Source organism: Podarcis erhardii (genome assembly GCF_964252035.2).
Source record: "Podarcis erhardii genome assembly, chromosome: 2".
Lineage (NCBI taxonomy): Eukaryota > Metazoa > Chordata > Lepidosauria > Squamata > Lacertidae > Podarcis > Podarcis erhardii.
Window position 1 is genome coordinate 49,432,163 of NC_138498.1, and position 15,744 is coordinate 49,447,906.

The 15,744-nt window shown below is 39.4% G+C and overlaps 1 protein-coding gene across 2 annotated transcripts in view; it reads right to left on the reverse strand.

Annotated features, from left to right (window-relative positions):
- The window catches only part of SLIT3 (slit guidance ligand 3), a 418,035-nt gene that overhangs the window by 109,961 nt on the left and 292,330 nt on the right, over nucleotides 1–15,744 (reverse strand). For both annotated transcript variants that reach the window (XM_081845905.1, XM_081845904.1), the window contains exons 12-14: nucleotides 13,094–13,165; nucleotides 5,746–5,889; nucleotides 482–645 (exon numbers count right to left, since the gene is read on the reverse strand). In XM_081845905.1, coding sequence (XP_081702031.1) covers nucleotides 482–645; nucleotides 5,746–5,889; nucleotides 13,094–13,165 — 380 coding nt within the window. The remainder of the gene's footprint in view (nucleotides 1–481; nucleotides 646–5,745; nucleotides 5,890–13,093; nucleotides 13,166–15,744) is intronic.

Here is a 15,744-nt window from a genome sequence, read left to right on the forward strand (position 1 = left end):
CATTGTTACTGAAAAGTCACCTGAGGGGGTTTGTCAAAATAGTTAAAACAAAGCATGCTTTCATTGACTGGCAAAATAAGTCCTCATGACAAACCCTTTATTCAGTTAGTGAGATCTTTTCTTATGAATGAAACATTTGAATTCTTTCATTTCTTAAAGAAGTCATATGACATATTTGGCCACTTGTACCTTATCTCTTTTAGAGGCAGTATACAGTCCTGCATTCTTTTAAAATTACATCCTATCTTTGTACCTATATAAATATATAAACCACAAGGCAAGCTAAAGGGTTGCCTCTCTTTTAATGCATAAGGTAAATAGGTTTTCTGGAGGACTAATCCAATTCTCCAAATTTAATTTCAGAAAGATGCTACATAATATCCATTATAGCAAACACTGTCCTACAGATTTGATTAGTGGGCTCTCTGGACCTGCTTATTTCTGAATTGAAAGTGCAGTACAGCCTGGATAAATGAATTACCTGAGCAACGGAACTTCTTGCTCTTGATCTGGCTGATTCGTTTGTTGGCAAGGCGACGTGGGCTGCTGCATCGAGCGCCGCTGGTTTCTATTGGATTATCCTGCAGGTAATCAGCCAGCCACTTCAAATGGCAGTCGCACACAAATGGATTCTGAGCTAAATGCCTGCAAGAGGGATGGGATGTTTAACCAGAAGTGACCTGTGACATTGTACTCCATCATTGTTTCTTACAAACATAAAACTGAAGAATAGAGTAATTGAATCAGCTTCCAATACACCAGGCCTGGCGGAAGCCACATGGAGCTGCACTTGAATGGAAGAAATTCTGTGAACCATCTTATTTTTTAGCCCATTAAGTCTGCAGCAAGCCTTTTCAAGAAGGAAACAAAAATTAATATAGCAAAGCTTGCTTTTAAAGGGCACAGACCTTCTGTCTACAAAAGGCACTGTTTTCATGCCACAATACCCTGCAGTTGAATGCATCTTTTTAGAAATACAAGGATTAAAATAATTCTTATCACAAAACTAAAGCATTGCAGACAACAAATTGCATGTTTGTAAACTAGTGTATTTTTGGCCAGTAAGCAGTCTACAAGTGAACTTAAAATGTAAGTGTGCTGGTCAGAGCTGCTAAATCCTTATGTAAAATAGATTTACTCCTGAGGATCAATTAAAAATTGATCCTGAACAAAATTGATCCTGAAACTAGAACCCAACTAATATAACAACAAAAGTGTAGGTATAATATAACAAGTCAATATTTATTAGAAACTTGAATTGAGTAAGTGGGAAAACATGTCATGCCACTTGGATTCGATTTCTAATAAGCAAATAGCAAAGAATAAAAATAAAAGAAAGGGACTGGCCCTGCCCCACCATAAAATTTCCTCAAAGGGTTAGGCCAGACTTCTTCAACTTCGGCCCTCCAGATGTTTTGAGACTACAATTCCCATCATCCCTGACCACTGGTCCTGCTAGCTAGGGATCATGGGAGTTGTAGGCCAAAAAACATATGGAGGGCTGAGGTTAAAGAAGCCTGGGTTAGGCACTTTTGATACAGGTTAAAGTCACCTCAGCTAATTATGTATGACAACACTAACTAATCTTCCTTACTTTAGATTATTTTTCTATTTTTCAATATTTTTGAATCTTTTTATTACAGTGGTACCTCAGGTTAAGTACTTAATTCGTTCCAGAGGTCCGTTCTTAACCTGAAACTGTTCTTAACCTGAAGCACCACTTTAGCTAATGGGGTCTCCCACTGCTGCCGCACCGCCAGAGCACGATTTCTGTTCTCATCCTGAAGCAAAGTACTTAACCCGAGGTACTATTTCTGGGTTAGCGGAGTCTGTAACCTGAAGCGTATGTAACCTGAAGCGTATGTAACCTGAAGCGTATGTAACCCAAGGTACCACTGTATATGCAAACCAGTAAAATAAAAAGATATAAATGAATTGAGATTTAGGGAAGAATCAAAGAGGCATTAAAAAAACAAAAACAACCCAGTGCTATTTTACAGGCCATTTATCCAACAAACAACCTATTAATGTGCTCCAGATCTTCACCTGGATTAACTTGTATTGTGTGGTATGTCTGATTCCAAAGGGCAAAAAGGTCACGAGTCAATGTGGCAAGCTGCTACACATAAATGACTCATTGCACAAAGCAGCCAGTGTGGTGTAGTGGTTAAGAGCCATAGACTCGTAATCTGGGGAACCAGGTTCACGTCTCCGCTCCTCCACATGCAGCTGCTGGGTGGGCTAGTCACACTTCTTTGAAGTCTCTCAGCCCCACTCACCTCACAGAGTGTTTGTTGTGGGGGAGGAAGGGAAAGGAGAATGTTAGCCGCTTTGAGACTCCTTCGGGTAGTGATAAAGCGGGATATCAAATCCAAACTCTTCTTCCATTTTAAGGAAGGTCCAAGTGGTTTCCTGATCAATTTTTTGTAAAGAGGCCTCTGGCTAGCTTTGGTCACTGAAGACTTACACTGTATTAATTTCAAGAGTTTAAATTGGTGAGGAAACCAAAAAAGTTGCTGATGGTGCCAAGCAGCTTAGCTTATTCAAAATAAAAGAATTCTCCCACACATGTGATAAATGGCTATCCAAGAAACTGTCAAAAATTGTATATACAACTTATCTAATAAAAATAAAACAATTTTGACTCCTCTTAAGCCTTACAACATGATACCATCATTCACTATAAGAAAGAAAACAAAAATAGATCAAATTGATATTTTTTTTGGGGGGGGGGGAACCTCCCATATTTTAACAGCACCTAAATCACCAAAAAGGGATAATATGTAATGTTTAATGGGCAAAAGTGGGAATACAATTTAAATATAAAGATTTTTAGTAGGGACTGATACTGATTATTCTAGTTGTGCAAAGCCATTGAACAATTGTTCCCAACAGAATGTAATACAAGGCCAAGACAAGTGCCAAAAAATCAAATACAGTGGTACCTCAGGTTACAAACACCTTGGGTTACAAACACTTCAGGTTACAGACTCCGCTAACCCGGAAGCAGTACCTTGGGATAAGAACTTTACCTCAGGACGAGAACAGAAATTGCGCGGCGGCAGCGCAGCAGGCCCCATTAGCTAAAGTGGTACCTCAGGTTAAGAACGGTTTCAGGTTAAGAATGAACCTCCAGAACGAATTAAGTTTGTAACCAGAGGTACCACTGTATGTAGGTTGAATTTTGGTTTCTTATTTTGAAACCACCTTTTAATTAGACAATGACTAACATGTTTAGCAGTGGAACTGCAGTAGTGAAATTGGGACACAAAACACTGGTTAGGTGGATTTCCCACTCTATGCACCTATCCCATTTTTGGTTTCTAGCCTAAATATCTACTTACTATATCCAATTTGTTTGGAGTCTGTTCATATTAGCAACTGCGTAAAATGAACACAATAAACATACAATATACGAAGATATAATATTGTGAATGGAGTGGGATGAGGTACAGCAGCAACACAGGCTAGCTGAGCTATCTACCTGCCAGGTATAGTAGCAACCTGGAAAAAGGCAAGGCCCAACAGGAGAGCCAGCCATGACATGTCGTCGTCAGCAGCAGCAGCAGCAGCAGCAGCAGCAGCAGCAGCAGCAGCAGCAAAGTCAATACTATGGAGAAGTCTCTACTGTCACTAGCAATGTATATAAGGGCCACTGTGAACAGCAAACATTCTCTCTCATGCTGTGTTGCAATGAGTGAGTTGTATGACTTAATTCTGACTGTGTCAAAATTCTAATTCTCGCAGCAGGCCAATACTTCTGAGCAGCACAAATCTCAACTACCATGGGGTAACACAAGTCTCTACTACCAATGAAGCTGCAGGCGCTGCTGCTGCCACTTGCAGCTATATCTATTCTCGTGTTTTCTTATTATCTTGAATCAGTAAGGAAGGCAAAATATAATATTCTTACCTCTTTAAAAAATTTAAAATTTTGGAAAATTAAATGTTTTAAAATACTGCCAATTTCCCCCTTCCAGCCTTTTATCTATTTTCTTCCCTTTTTCTGTACCTTTCATTCTCTTTTCTATCTGCTCTGTCCATAACACTTTTCTTCCATCTTTTTGTCTGCTTCTTTATTTCTCAATCTCTCAACACTTCAACTGCCCACACCCCTGCGGGTTGGAGCCTTTAGCGCTCTGGCAGGCATAGTGCTACTCAGAACTAAGGAATGGTACAGGATCACAAGATTATGCCATGTCCTCCATATCTGAAAACATTGAGTGTTTGGGATGGATAGCTTTAATGTACCGTATTTTTCCTTTTATAACACGCAGATTTTTTCTCCTAAAAAGGAAGGGGAAATGTCTGTGCTTGTTATTGAGCGAATGTGTGGTCCCTGGAGCCAAATGGCGAGAGGGGAGGCAAAAAAATTAGGCAAAAATCAAATCGCGCATCTCCTAGAAGGGAAACCTGAAAAGAGGAAGCGGCTGCTTTCCTGCATTCTGCCTCAGGGTCTTACTGCCCACCCACCTCTGTTTCCTTGCTGTGTTTGCTCAAACGGAACAAAGAGCAGGGAAAGCCCCTCCCCTCCAGGCGAGCAGAGGGGAAAGCAGAGTGTCGTCTCTATGCTCCTTGCTGCTGAAAACATGCAGGAGGGAGAGAGAGAGAGAGAGCGCGAGCTGGCTGGCTTGGGTGGGTAGGTGAGGGAAAACTTTTGCCTTCCTTTCCTCCCTCCCGTTATACCCCTCTCCTGCATTCTTAGCCAGCTGCTTCTCTGCACACCCCTCTCGTGCTCCTTGTCCCTTCTGTGTTTTTCCTTCCCTCCCCACTTAAAATGTGGTTAAAAAGCATGGATCCACATGGATCCTCAGGATCTTTGCATTGGGTCAGCCCAAATTCACCATCAGATCACATAGCATGTCCATGGCTACAGCCTGCCCCCCAAAAATCACGCACCCACTGTTGCCTGGGGCTGCAATGGTGCAAAAACGTGGTTAAAAAGCATGGATCTACATGGATCCTCAGGATCTTTGCATTCGGTCACCCCAAATTCACCATCAGATCACATAGCATGTCCATGGCTACAGCCTGCCCCCCCAAAATCACGCACCCACTGTTGCCTGGGGCTGCAATGGTGCAAAAACGTGGTTAAAAAGCATGGATCTACATGGATCCTCAGGATCTTTGCATTCGGTCACCCCAAATTCACCATCAGATCACATAGCATGTCCATGGTTACAGTCTGCCCCCCCAAAATCACGCACCCACTGTTGCCTGGGGCTGCAATGGTGCAAAAACGTGGTTACAAAACATGGATCCACATGGATCCTCAGGATCTTTGCATTGGGTCAGCCCAAATTCACCATCAGAGCACATAGCATGTCCATGGTTACAGCCTCCCCCCAAAAAATCACGCACCCACTGTTGCCTGGGACTGCAATGGTGCAAAAACGTGGTTACAAAGCATGGATCCACAGGGATTCTCAGGATTTTTGCACTGGGTCACCCCAAATTCACCATCAGATCACATGTCTGTGGCCACAGCATGAAGCACAAAAATGATACATCCACTGTTTCATTCAGAATGTTTTTTCCCTTGTTTTCCTCCTCTAAAAACGATGTGCGTGTTATGGTCAGGTGCGTGTTATAGAGCGAAAAATACGGGATCTATGTGTAGCTGTTTGTTTCTTTGTAAATCACTTTGGGTTGCCTTGGGCAAGATAAAGTGACTAACCAATTTCTTCTTCTTCTTCTTCTTCATCATCATCATCATCATCAAAAACAACATTCTTGGATACTCACAGAGTTTGAATTGTTTGGAGAGGGACAAAAAGTCCTTTACTGATAGTCTGCAGCTTATTATCATAGAGAGACAGCAAATTGAGATTATGCAAATCTTGAAAGGTGTTTACTCTCAGGCAGTTGATCTTATTGGCATTCAGAAGCCTGTAAACAAAACAAAAAAATAGTTTAAAAATACAAATATTACTGAGGACTAAACAAAGCTTTTCTGAGCAAGCAATAGAAAAGAATGGTATTAGAAGTGATGCACTGTGGTATATAGGTTTCAGGTTACCTCGGCTGCAGTCAAAACAGAATACATGTAAACAGTAGAATATAAAGCATCCCTTAAAAACAAACAAACAAACAAACAAACAAACAAACAAACAAACAACAAACCATTCTGTCTTGCAAGGAGTTGTGTATTAACAAGTTTAACATGCTACATTAAGTTTCTTAATGGGACAGGCACATACCACAATATTTCATTTAACCTGCTGGAGTTGTCTAGTTATTTCATAGAACTGGGACTATCCCTCTGAGGGCCTTTCCACACATCACTTATAATGGTATAGTTTTAAAAAGTGAATTTGGAGCTGAATGTCTGACCTGTTATTAGAGAGTGAGAATTCCATGTTAATTGTGTGTAATAAGCAAATTGAGAAAGATTTTGTGGCTTTGGTCACACCCCTTATGTAGCCTTGTGTTCTTTGAAGCAGTAAATGTCAGAGTTATGAGCTTACACAGAGGGAATATAATGCCCAGTGTTCTGGAATTTAAACTTATGGGAGTATAACAGATTAGAAGCGGTTAGAAGAGAGAAACTACTTGTGTTTGTCTAAGCTATAGCTTATTCCTGAACTTCCATCACTATCTGCCATATCTGAATAACTCACAAAGTGATAGCTCAAAAGGGAAGTGCTATGAAGCAGTTGATTCCAAAAGAACGCCTATCACCTGCTACCTGCTTATGTATAAATATTATCCATCTCACAATGAATATGCACAACAGTACTATATCACAATACTAAAATTCATCTCAAAAGAAAAAGAAAAAAGTCATAATTTGCCAAAGTGATACGCTTTTCAACTAAGCCCTTTTTAAGAATGTGTACTGAAGTGGCAAGCAAATAGATTAGATTATCAACAACCCTTGTGCACAATTAATATTCTCATATCTGATGTAGTAACATGAATACAATTTCAAGTGTTTAAAGAATAACCTGAGCTTCCAAAACAGAATGATAGAAAATAATTGGTTTGAACAAGAAAAGAAAGACATTACTGTAGCATTTGCCCTCACCAACATTTTAATTTTCTGATCAGAGAAGACAAGCAAGCAAACTATCAGAGAATAACTAGAAGTACAACCTCACAGCCTTACTAAAGAAAATACAGGTTTCTGTCATTATCAGATAAGCTAGAAATCATTTTAAGTACAGTACACTAATAACCAGAAAGAATTGTGAAAAGAAATTTAGACAAAGACCACTCTTTTCTCTTGCCTGCATTTTTTATCACAGCATCATTAACAATTCTTATAAAATTAACACAAACAACAAAAATGGATAAAACTAAATGGGGAAAAGCGCAGTAGCAGAATTCAAACTACGTACTATGGGGTAGAATATAGGTACTGAGGGTCTGAAGAAATCCAGGTTCTAACCTGACTCAGTCACTATTCCTCAGTCTATTCTTCATATGGCTATTGTGTCCCTCTGTGGTATCAATTTCTTTAACTATCTTATACTAGTGCCTTGTTTACAAAGGTACTCTTAGTACTGGAGTCTTGCATATCAGACTATTTTTTTTACAATGGCTGTCATACTATTTGTATATCACAGGTGTTAACAGCAGTTGAGAGTCCACCTACCACTAAGTGCTACAGCAGTTGCTAGCAGTAATTACAGGTTCCGTAGTGCACTGGGAAGTGTTTATATATTATTCAGGTACTAGCAATTACATATATAACAAATCGCCTTGAATATGAAGGCAGAAAAAGTTCTACCTAAGGAGCTATGTTAGTTCATGGAAATAAATTGCTTGACTCTGATATACCAATAATAGTTTGGAAGGACTGCTGGTGTTATATTACTAGGCATTGCGAGGAAGTATTCACAGTGAATATGTTTCTTACTGTTGGTCTATTATCAATGGTAATCTTATTACTGTATGTCATGCAAAGCTAAATTCTCCATAGGTTCTCCTCTGATGCATCAGCGCCCACACTGATCCATAGAACTCCAAACCTGCCATAACAAGTGGAGACACTGGGGATCAAAAGTTGCCTCTGCCTCCTGGGTCAGTGAGAGAGTCTACTCAGGCAATGCCACTCATGGGGGCAAGGTATCTAATCCCACAGCATTTTAAAAAATAATAAATAAAAGAAACACATCAATCGGGTTTTGTAAATAAATTGCAGTGCCAAAGCAGAAAGACCTTTAAAGAATAGTCAAAAGAAATTACTTCTTCACACACTGCATAGTTAAACTACCACAAGATGTTGCAATAAGCATTTCCAGTATCGGAAACATTAAGCCTCTGAACGCTGGTTTTTGGGGAACGTGAGTGGGTACACTCATGTACTGATTGTGTGCTTCCTGTAGGCACTGTGAGAAGAGGATGCTAGACTAGATGGGTTTTTGGTCAGGTACAGAGGTGCTCTTCCTATGTTATTAAGATGGTAGTGTCACGGACTGGCTGGACACAGAGGAATGGTGGGCACTAGCTAGTGAACCCCCAAGGCTCAGAACCTGGGGATTGTTGGCGAGATAACAATGAGTGGTCAGAGGGAAAAGCCTGGGAAGAGTAGCTGCTGGAAGAAGAAGAGGTAACAGGGTTTAGTGAGCAGGGAGAGCCTGTGGCAGAGAGCAGTCCAAAACCAGAGGCAGAAGCTGAAGCCAGGGAGGAGGGAGCCCAAGAGGCAGAGATGAGTCAGGCTGGTGAAGAAGCCAGGGTACCTCCCCCTCCTGCTGTGCCAAGTTCCCCTCCCCCCCCTCCCGATGCCCCAGGACCAGATAAGGTATAAAAAAGGATGAGCAGAGACAAGTGTGTCTTTGTTGTCTCAGATTGTGTCGGGGCTAGAGTTAGATGCAGGTCAGCACGAAAGTAATAAGTCACTGATGCCAGTGAACTATTATTCAAGTAAACTAAAGTACAGTTCTGGCCTAGTGGTCTCAGGAACCCTGCGTGATAGTTCTTGCCCTGATTACACAGTTGTGAGGACTGAAGGTCTCTGTTTTCCCACCCCTGTCTAAGGCTCCTCCTTTCCAGTGTTATTCCCATGCAGTCTCAAACTGCATCTGTGAACAACTAATCTCTGTCCTGCTCTTTTCATTTTTGTGTGCGTTCTTGGAGACCAGTGGGGAAGGAAGCTGGTCGCAGCAGGAGGGAGAGACTCTCTTGATTCTTCAGCAGCCTCTTGACTCCCCTCCTTTCCAGCCTCTACTTCAGTCTCAAAGTCTGGACTGCACTGTGTCACAGACTCTTCCTGCTCACTAAACCCTTTTGCTCTTCCAGCTTCCGACACCTCCTCTCCCAGTCTTCTCTCTCTGACCACTCACCATCATCCCACCACCAATCCCCTGACTCTGAGACTTCTTCCCATGGGGGTTTAGCTGGGGTTTCCCAGCTGGCACCTCTCACCACTCCTCTGCATCCAATCAGTCCATGACAGATTGCTTGGGAAGGACCCAGGATGAAGGAGATTTAGGCAGCTGTGGGAAGGAGGGGACCGTCAGTCTCCACAACTACCTCATCGGGGCAAGATCTACTGAGAAGAGTTGTTGTGCTAATTAGATCTGGCACTGCTCAGCAGACTTACTCTGTGTGATTTATTCCTGACACCCATTCCTGACAGGTACCTATTAATTCTTTCAAACTATAGATCAGGGGTAGGCAACCTAAGGCCCATGGCCAGATGCGGCCCAAGTGCCTTCTCAATCTGGCCTGCGGATGGTCCGGGAATCAGCGTGTTTTTACATGAGTAGAATGTGTCCTTTTATTTAAAATGCATCTCTGGATTATTTGTGGGGCCTGCCTGGTGTTTTTACATGAGTAGAATGTGTGCTTTTATTTAAAATGCATCTCTGGGTTATTTGTGGGGCCTGCCTGGTGTTTTTACATGAGTAGAATGTGTGCTTTTATTTAAATCACATCTCTGGGTTATTTGTGGGGTGTAGGAATTGTTTCATTTTTTTTCTTTCCAAAATATAGTCCGGCCCACCACATGGTCTGAGGGACGGTGGACCGGCTCACGGCTGAAAAAGGTTGCTGACCCCTGCTATAGATACTAAAAACTGACAGTTCCCTACCCATCACAGGGTTATCTGAAACATGCTAGGAAAGTCCAGCACAGTGAGGCAGTGTCGCACTGTCACCCTGCTGGCAGCGGTGCCACTCTCACATACAAGGATGGTGTGGGGAGGAGAAGGGTGACAAAGAGACTGGAGCTGCATGGGTGCACTGGAACAACCATGCTCCTACTAGTGCACCCAGCCTGTCTGCCCTACAGTAAGCAGCACGATCAGAGGACAAAGGCATGGCACCATCCCACCACACTGGCTGCTCCTGAATCATGTTTACCACAAATACAAATGCAACAGTCCAAAACTGGATTTATTTTTTAGAATACTTAATAGTTTAGAAGACAAATTCCAGAGAGAGTATTAGCAGTGTTTTTCACTGTAATTTTTCAAGCAATGAATAATAGCGTACAAAAATCTTGAAATTCAATAAAAAATAAGATGCATAGTCCTTTATAGAAACCTAGCAGGATATAAGAAAAACTGAATTACAATACTGAATTGCACATCCTTTTCTTTCCTGGTACAAACCTTACTTGAAAGAGCCTTCACCTTTTCTTAACAATTACTACTTTCATATGCTACAAAGCTTCTGATAAACCTCAGAAATTATACTGGCTACTTGGATCTCTCATTAGACTTTTCTTACCCTTTTGTCTCCAGGCTAATAAGAAAAAAAAAATCTAATCTACAGCCTTCTAAACGCTAAATTAGATCTAATGAAAGGGCATTTCCCAACTGTTCAACAGCAGGTTTCAAACCAAGGCAAGCTTTTTATGGTTCAGACATCCAGGGATGATGACAACACATTAAAGACAGTTTAAAAGTCAAATTCAAATTATTTAAATAACTTGAAATATATATATATATATATATCACAAAATGAAAACATTCAAATCCTACTCCAAGAGGAAAGTTTTTGCAATTGCTATTATTAGGCTGGTATCATCAGATTAGGCTAGAGAAGGCTCCCCACCCCATTCTTAGTTCTTATACTAAAGTAAGAAACACATTACAAAATAAAACAGAGTTGAAACAACATCCTCATTTTTTGCAATCGGAAGCATGTCACATTTCTTATAAAAGACTCTGTCCGCTCCTTTTCTACTGAACACACACGTTAAGCCTGAAGCGTCCGCCCAGTTGGTAACAACCATTTGGCCACTAATGCTAAACCATTCTGGCATTTCAGAACCTAACCAGTTTAGTATATATCTATATTTATATCTATGTCCTTAGAGCAGCTCCCTTCAAGTAAAACAGCATGGTGGTTAGTATAATTTATATTTACCTTTATATCCTGCCAGAATAGTTTATGAGTCATATTTGCACTAGGCTCTGCAGTGGGAATGTCAGCATTTATGACTTATCCATTCACAATATTTGGAAAACAAGTTGCTTCAAAGAATTAACAATATATACCTTGTCTACACATTAATCAAATTGGATGGATACCTAATGATACAATTTTTGTATATTTTTATATGTTACTTCTGATATATATATATATATATATATATATATATATATATATATAACAATATCTCACTACCCCCTAGCACCACTCAGTCTCATTATAACAATTTATAAAATTGCCATTTCATAAAAATAGAAATGAAAAACTATCAGCCAAAGGGACAGGATTTTCCACTTCATGCTAAATGCACTTCATGTCTGTCATCTATCACAGATAGTGTTCTTTTTTATCAAAAGCCAGCAGGATGCATAAATAGCAAGAGAGACTCATATATAATTAACTTATCACAACCAGAATACGGAGTTTACATGCCAGCAAAAACAATCCTAGCAAGACATCTACACCAGCCATAAGCCTAGAATAAATCTCTGTAACAAATGGGATGTTAGCACATTTAGAATAGCAACCAACTTTGCAACTGCTTCAAAAACTGTTATCTACAATTCTATAGCATTCTTTACTAGCCATACTTTGCTAACAGGAAACAAGAAGGAAGTTGTAGATGCAACCTGTACAGTTACCACCTGTTTCAAACAAAATGACAGCACACCATTTCAGTAAGAACCACCACTTCCATGTGCTAACATTTGTAGATTGCAATGAAAATAAAAATATGACAAAAGAGGATTATTGGGAATTTGAAATGGTTATTGACTAGCTTGTGGGTACTCCTAGGTCTGGAGTTGTTACTGGAGGTCCACTGCTCTGCATGGACTTGGAGATATGCTGGGAAAGCTCTTCATGTCATTCCATCTCTGAGTGAAATCTGAAGTGCCTTAGCTACTCAACAGTAGTACCTTCCTCACTGAATATTCCTCCCTCTGATTTACAACCAACAACACCATTGTTCAGCTTTCACCACAAACTGAAAACCCATCTCTTTTTAATGCATTTGGAGAGGATTAGGGTTGAAATATTGGGCCACCTGGAATTGTTATAGGAAGCAGATTAAGTTACTGAGGTTGAGACGCATCTGATCAATTGAACAGTGTTGTCAAGCACTGGACTATGGAATTCTGGCCTCAAATAACACTTTCAAATAATCTTCACTTATCTCTTTTTCAACATTTTAAAGAAACAAAAGAACCAAATGCATGAAGTTTCTATGAAGATCATAAACCTGAAATGGTAAAGCAATGTCCCTCATACATTTTCCCTATGCATTTTCCCTTTACTTTCTGACTGCTTATTTTGCTATACTACTATGAAATAGCTCTCTATTAGTTATACTAGAATGTACTAGTGATGTTAACGCACAGCTCTTGGGAAAACTGCTAAACAAATTTTCTGTTCTCTCGCTGATTGCACTTGTCCCAAAATGCTTTGTCCCAAAAGAGAATTTCAAGCTAGGACTTCAAGAGGACTTCAAGCTAGACATAAATTACTAATAAACTAAGACTACTTTGCCAATATAATTATGACATTTGAAATTCTGCTGGCTTCACATACCAGTCTTACCACATAGGAATAATGGGCTTCAATTAATTTTCAGTGCACAAAGTAACCAGCCTGCTTCTGCTAGCTGAAATTAGAGCAATAAATATCTATGAAGTTTTATAACAACAAAAGAAGTAAGGATAATACTCACAGCAACTGTAGAGACACGAGCCCATCAAAAAGACCCTTGGGAATCTCTGTGATCTTATTTCCATAGAGCACTCTGAAAAATACGAAGAGGCAAATTAAATAGTGCAAAGGTGCACTACTTACAATGAATCTTATGTTTAGCCACATTAATTTTTCTATCATTCTCCTCTTTATCAAGAGTTAGTTCACTTAAACTGCTAGCTATCAATAAAATAAGACTTGCAGGTAAGTTAAATGTTTGGAAAAACTTTTGAAAATTGAATAAAGGATTGTTACCTGCTTTATTTATGTCATAAAACATTTTCAAGATCGTGTTTGCTCTGCATCAATTTTTGGTTTATCATTTAGCCTTAGTGGGGTGGTTAAATGGGAGTGAAAATTTCATTTATGTATCTTAGCCTCTCTAGCCTTATATGAGAAAATAAAGTGACATCAATTTCTGAAAAGTTGAACAAATAAAACTAAAAACCTGTTTTGGGATCTAAAGTTATCATCAATTGCTCAGGGATACTGATGGATAAGGAAAGAGGATATTACCTCCAAGACTAAAGTGAATGCACAGGCAATCTTCCCATATACAAACCAAAATTGGAGACAACTTTCATATTTGCATTATGAGGTAGCAGCAACTTACTTCACTTATATTCAATGCAATCCTATGTATGTTTTATCATAAATAAATCACATTGTGCTAAATGGTGCTTACTCCCAAATAAACGTCCGGTATTGAAGAGCAAATAAGAATGTTACTGAGGAAAAGATTTGGGATTTGAATTCGAGGAAAGCAAGAAAAGAATTTGGAGACCTGCTGAAGAAATGTTTGCATTAGGATCTCAGAGCCTGTCCTGTTGAGATGACAATTCCTAAAGGAGACAGCACTGCTCTACTATATTTAGCATTGCACATGCCCATCACCAAACAATTGCTTCACAACCCAGAAGCAAAAAGACCACTCACACCATAGTGTGATTTTCAAAATGGATTTTTGCGTATCTCATAACCTTTTTCATTGTGCACTGGGGGCAGTGAAAAATGGTAAGAAAAAGTATATGGTGGTTGCTTCACAAATGTTCCTTTTTCTTTCTTTTTGTTTTGCTGGATATCAATGCCCAATGTTTTGCTCTATCAGCATTTTCTAGTACATTTTGGCTCATTATTCAGGAGTAGTTTTAAACATTCTATTTAAGTGTTAGATTAGCATAATCTAAAGTAATCTATTTAGCTTTCAAAAAGGATCTGAAATACGTTACAAGTTCCAGAAGGAAATGCTAAGAGTAGTGGTAAAAGCTTAAGAGGCATGCATTGGCTTATGCTAAGAAAAAGTTGAAGGAATGTTAGCTAACAACTACTCTGGATATTAGATACCGTAAGGAACAAACATTATGTTTCTAGAATAATTGAAGAAATCCTAGCCAAATAATTCAAGGTAAAAATGATTACTGCAATGCTCTATCATCAGAATCATTCAACAACATCTTCCTTCATCTCTGGCATCCCCACAAAAAACGATAACACACCTTCACTCATTAGGTGATAATGTAGTTGTGAATGACATGCCAAAGGCTAACCACCATGATGTATTTGGATCCAAGCTAATCTATCTTTTAAAAATGAGTTGAATCAGAAGGGGAAACAATTTAACATCTTATACATATCTGAAATAAATTCTCTTGTCAGCCCAAATCTGAGAACTGGTTTGACACATCATGTGAAATGTCTCCAGACAGTCTGGAAAAGGCCTTCTTCGCTGTGGGACAGCCAAATTAAATGTGCAGAAAGCCTACTGGCACCCAGAAGTCTTAGACACAGTGTGCAAAAGATTGAGAGACCTTGGGGACAGTGATATATCATTTCAGTGAAACAGCTGTAACATATCCCGAGCTATAAATATAATGAAAGAAAGAAGAAACTGATGCTCATTTCAAATCCAATACTAATTCACTAAATACCCCACTGAATTAAATGAAATTTATTTTAGTTTTGTTAGCACATTCAGGGCTAGGAGAGAATTCACATAACACAAAGTCTCTTTAGCCCCTACTCTTGATCAGCATTTGAAAAAAGCAAGCTAATCCTACATGACTCAAAGATAAAGAAACTCATTATAGCAGGGCTTGTTCAAGAAGATTAGCAAATAATTTTTAATGGTCATTGCTATTACAGAAAAAAACCTGTCCTGGAAATTTCAATATTACAATCAATTACTGCTATTCAAACCATGAAAATGAGAACAAAGCAGATTTTAGAGAACTGTTAAGTGTTGGATCATTAGACACATTTAGCAGTTGTAGTGAACAAGCTTCAAACTTGCCTATCAGATTAATAGACACAGTTCTGCACCATCATTCACAATTTTGTGATGGGTGGGTGTCTGATTACAACCTACAGTGATCAGGACATCATGTATCATAAATTAAAAGAAGACATACAATAGTAAATAACAGGACAAGGAACCGTTTGAATGTAACTAAATAATGGAATAATTTTGGCTTGAATCCAAAGATCCTACTGTGCAACTCACATGGCAAAGTTTTCCCCTTCCAAGTTTGCAACTCTGGTTGCAGAAAAGCTGCTCTAGAAGGCTGTCCTCTGGCAACAAGTTTCAAGGAATAGAGATTAACTGTTGTTACTACCAACACTGGTTTTGACACT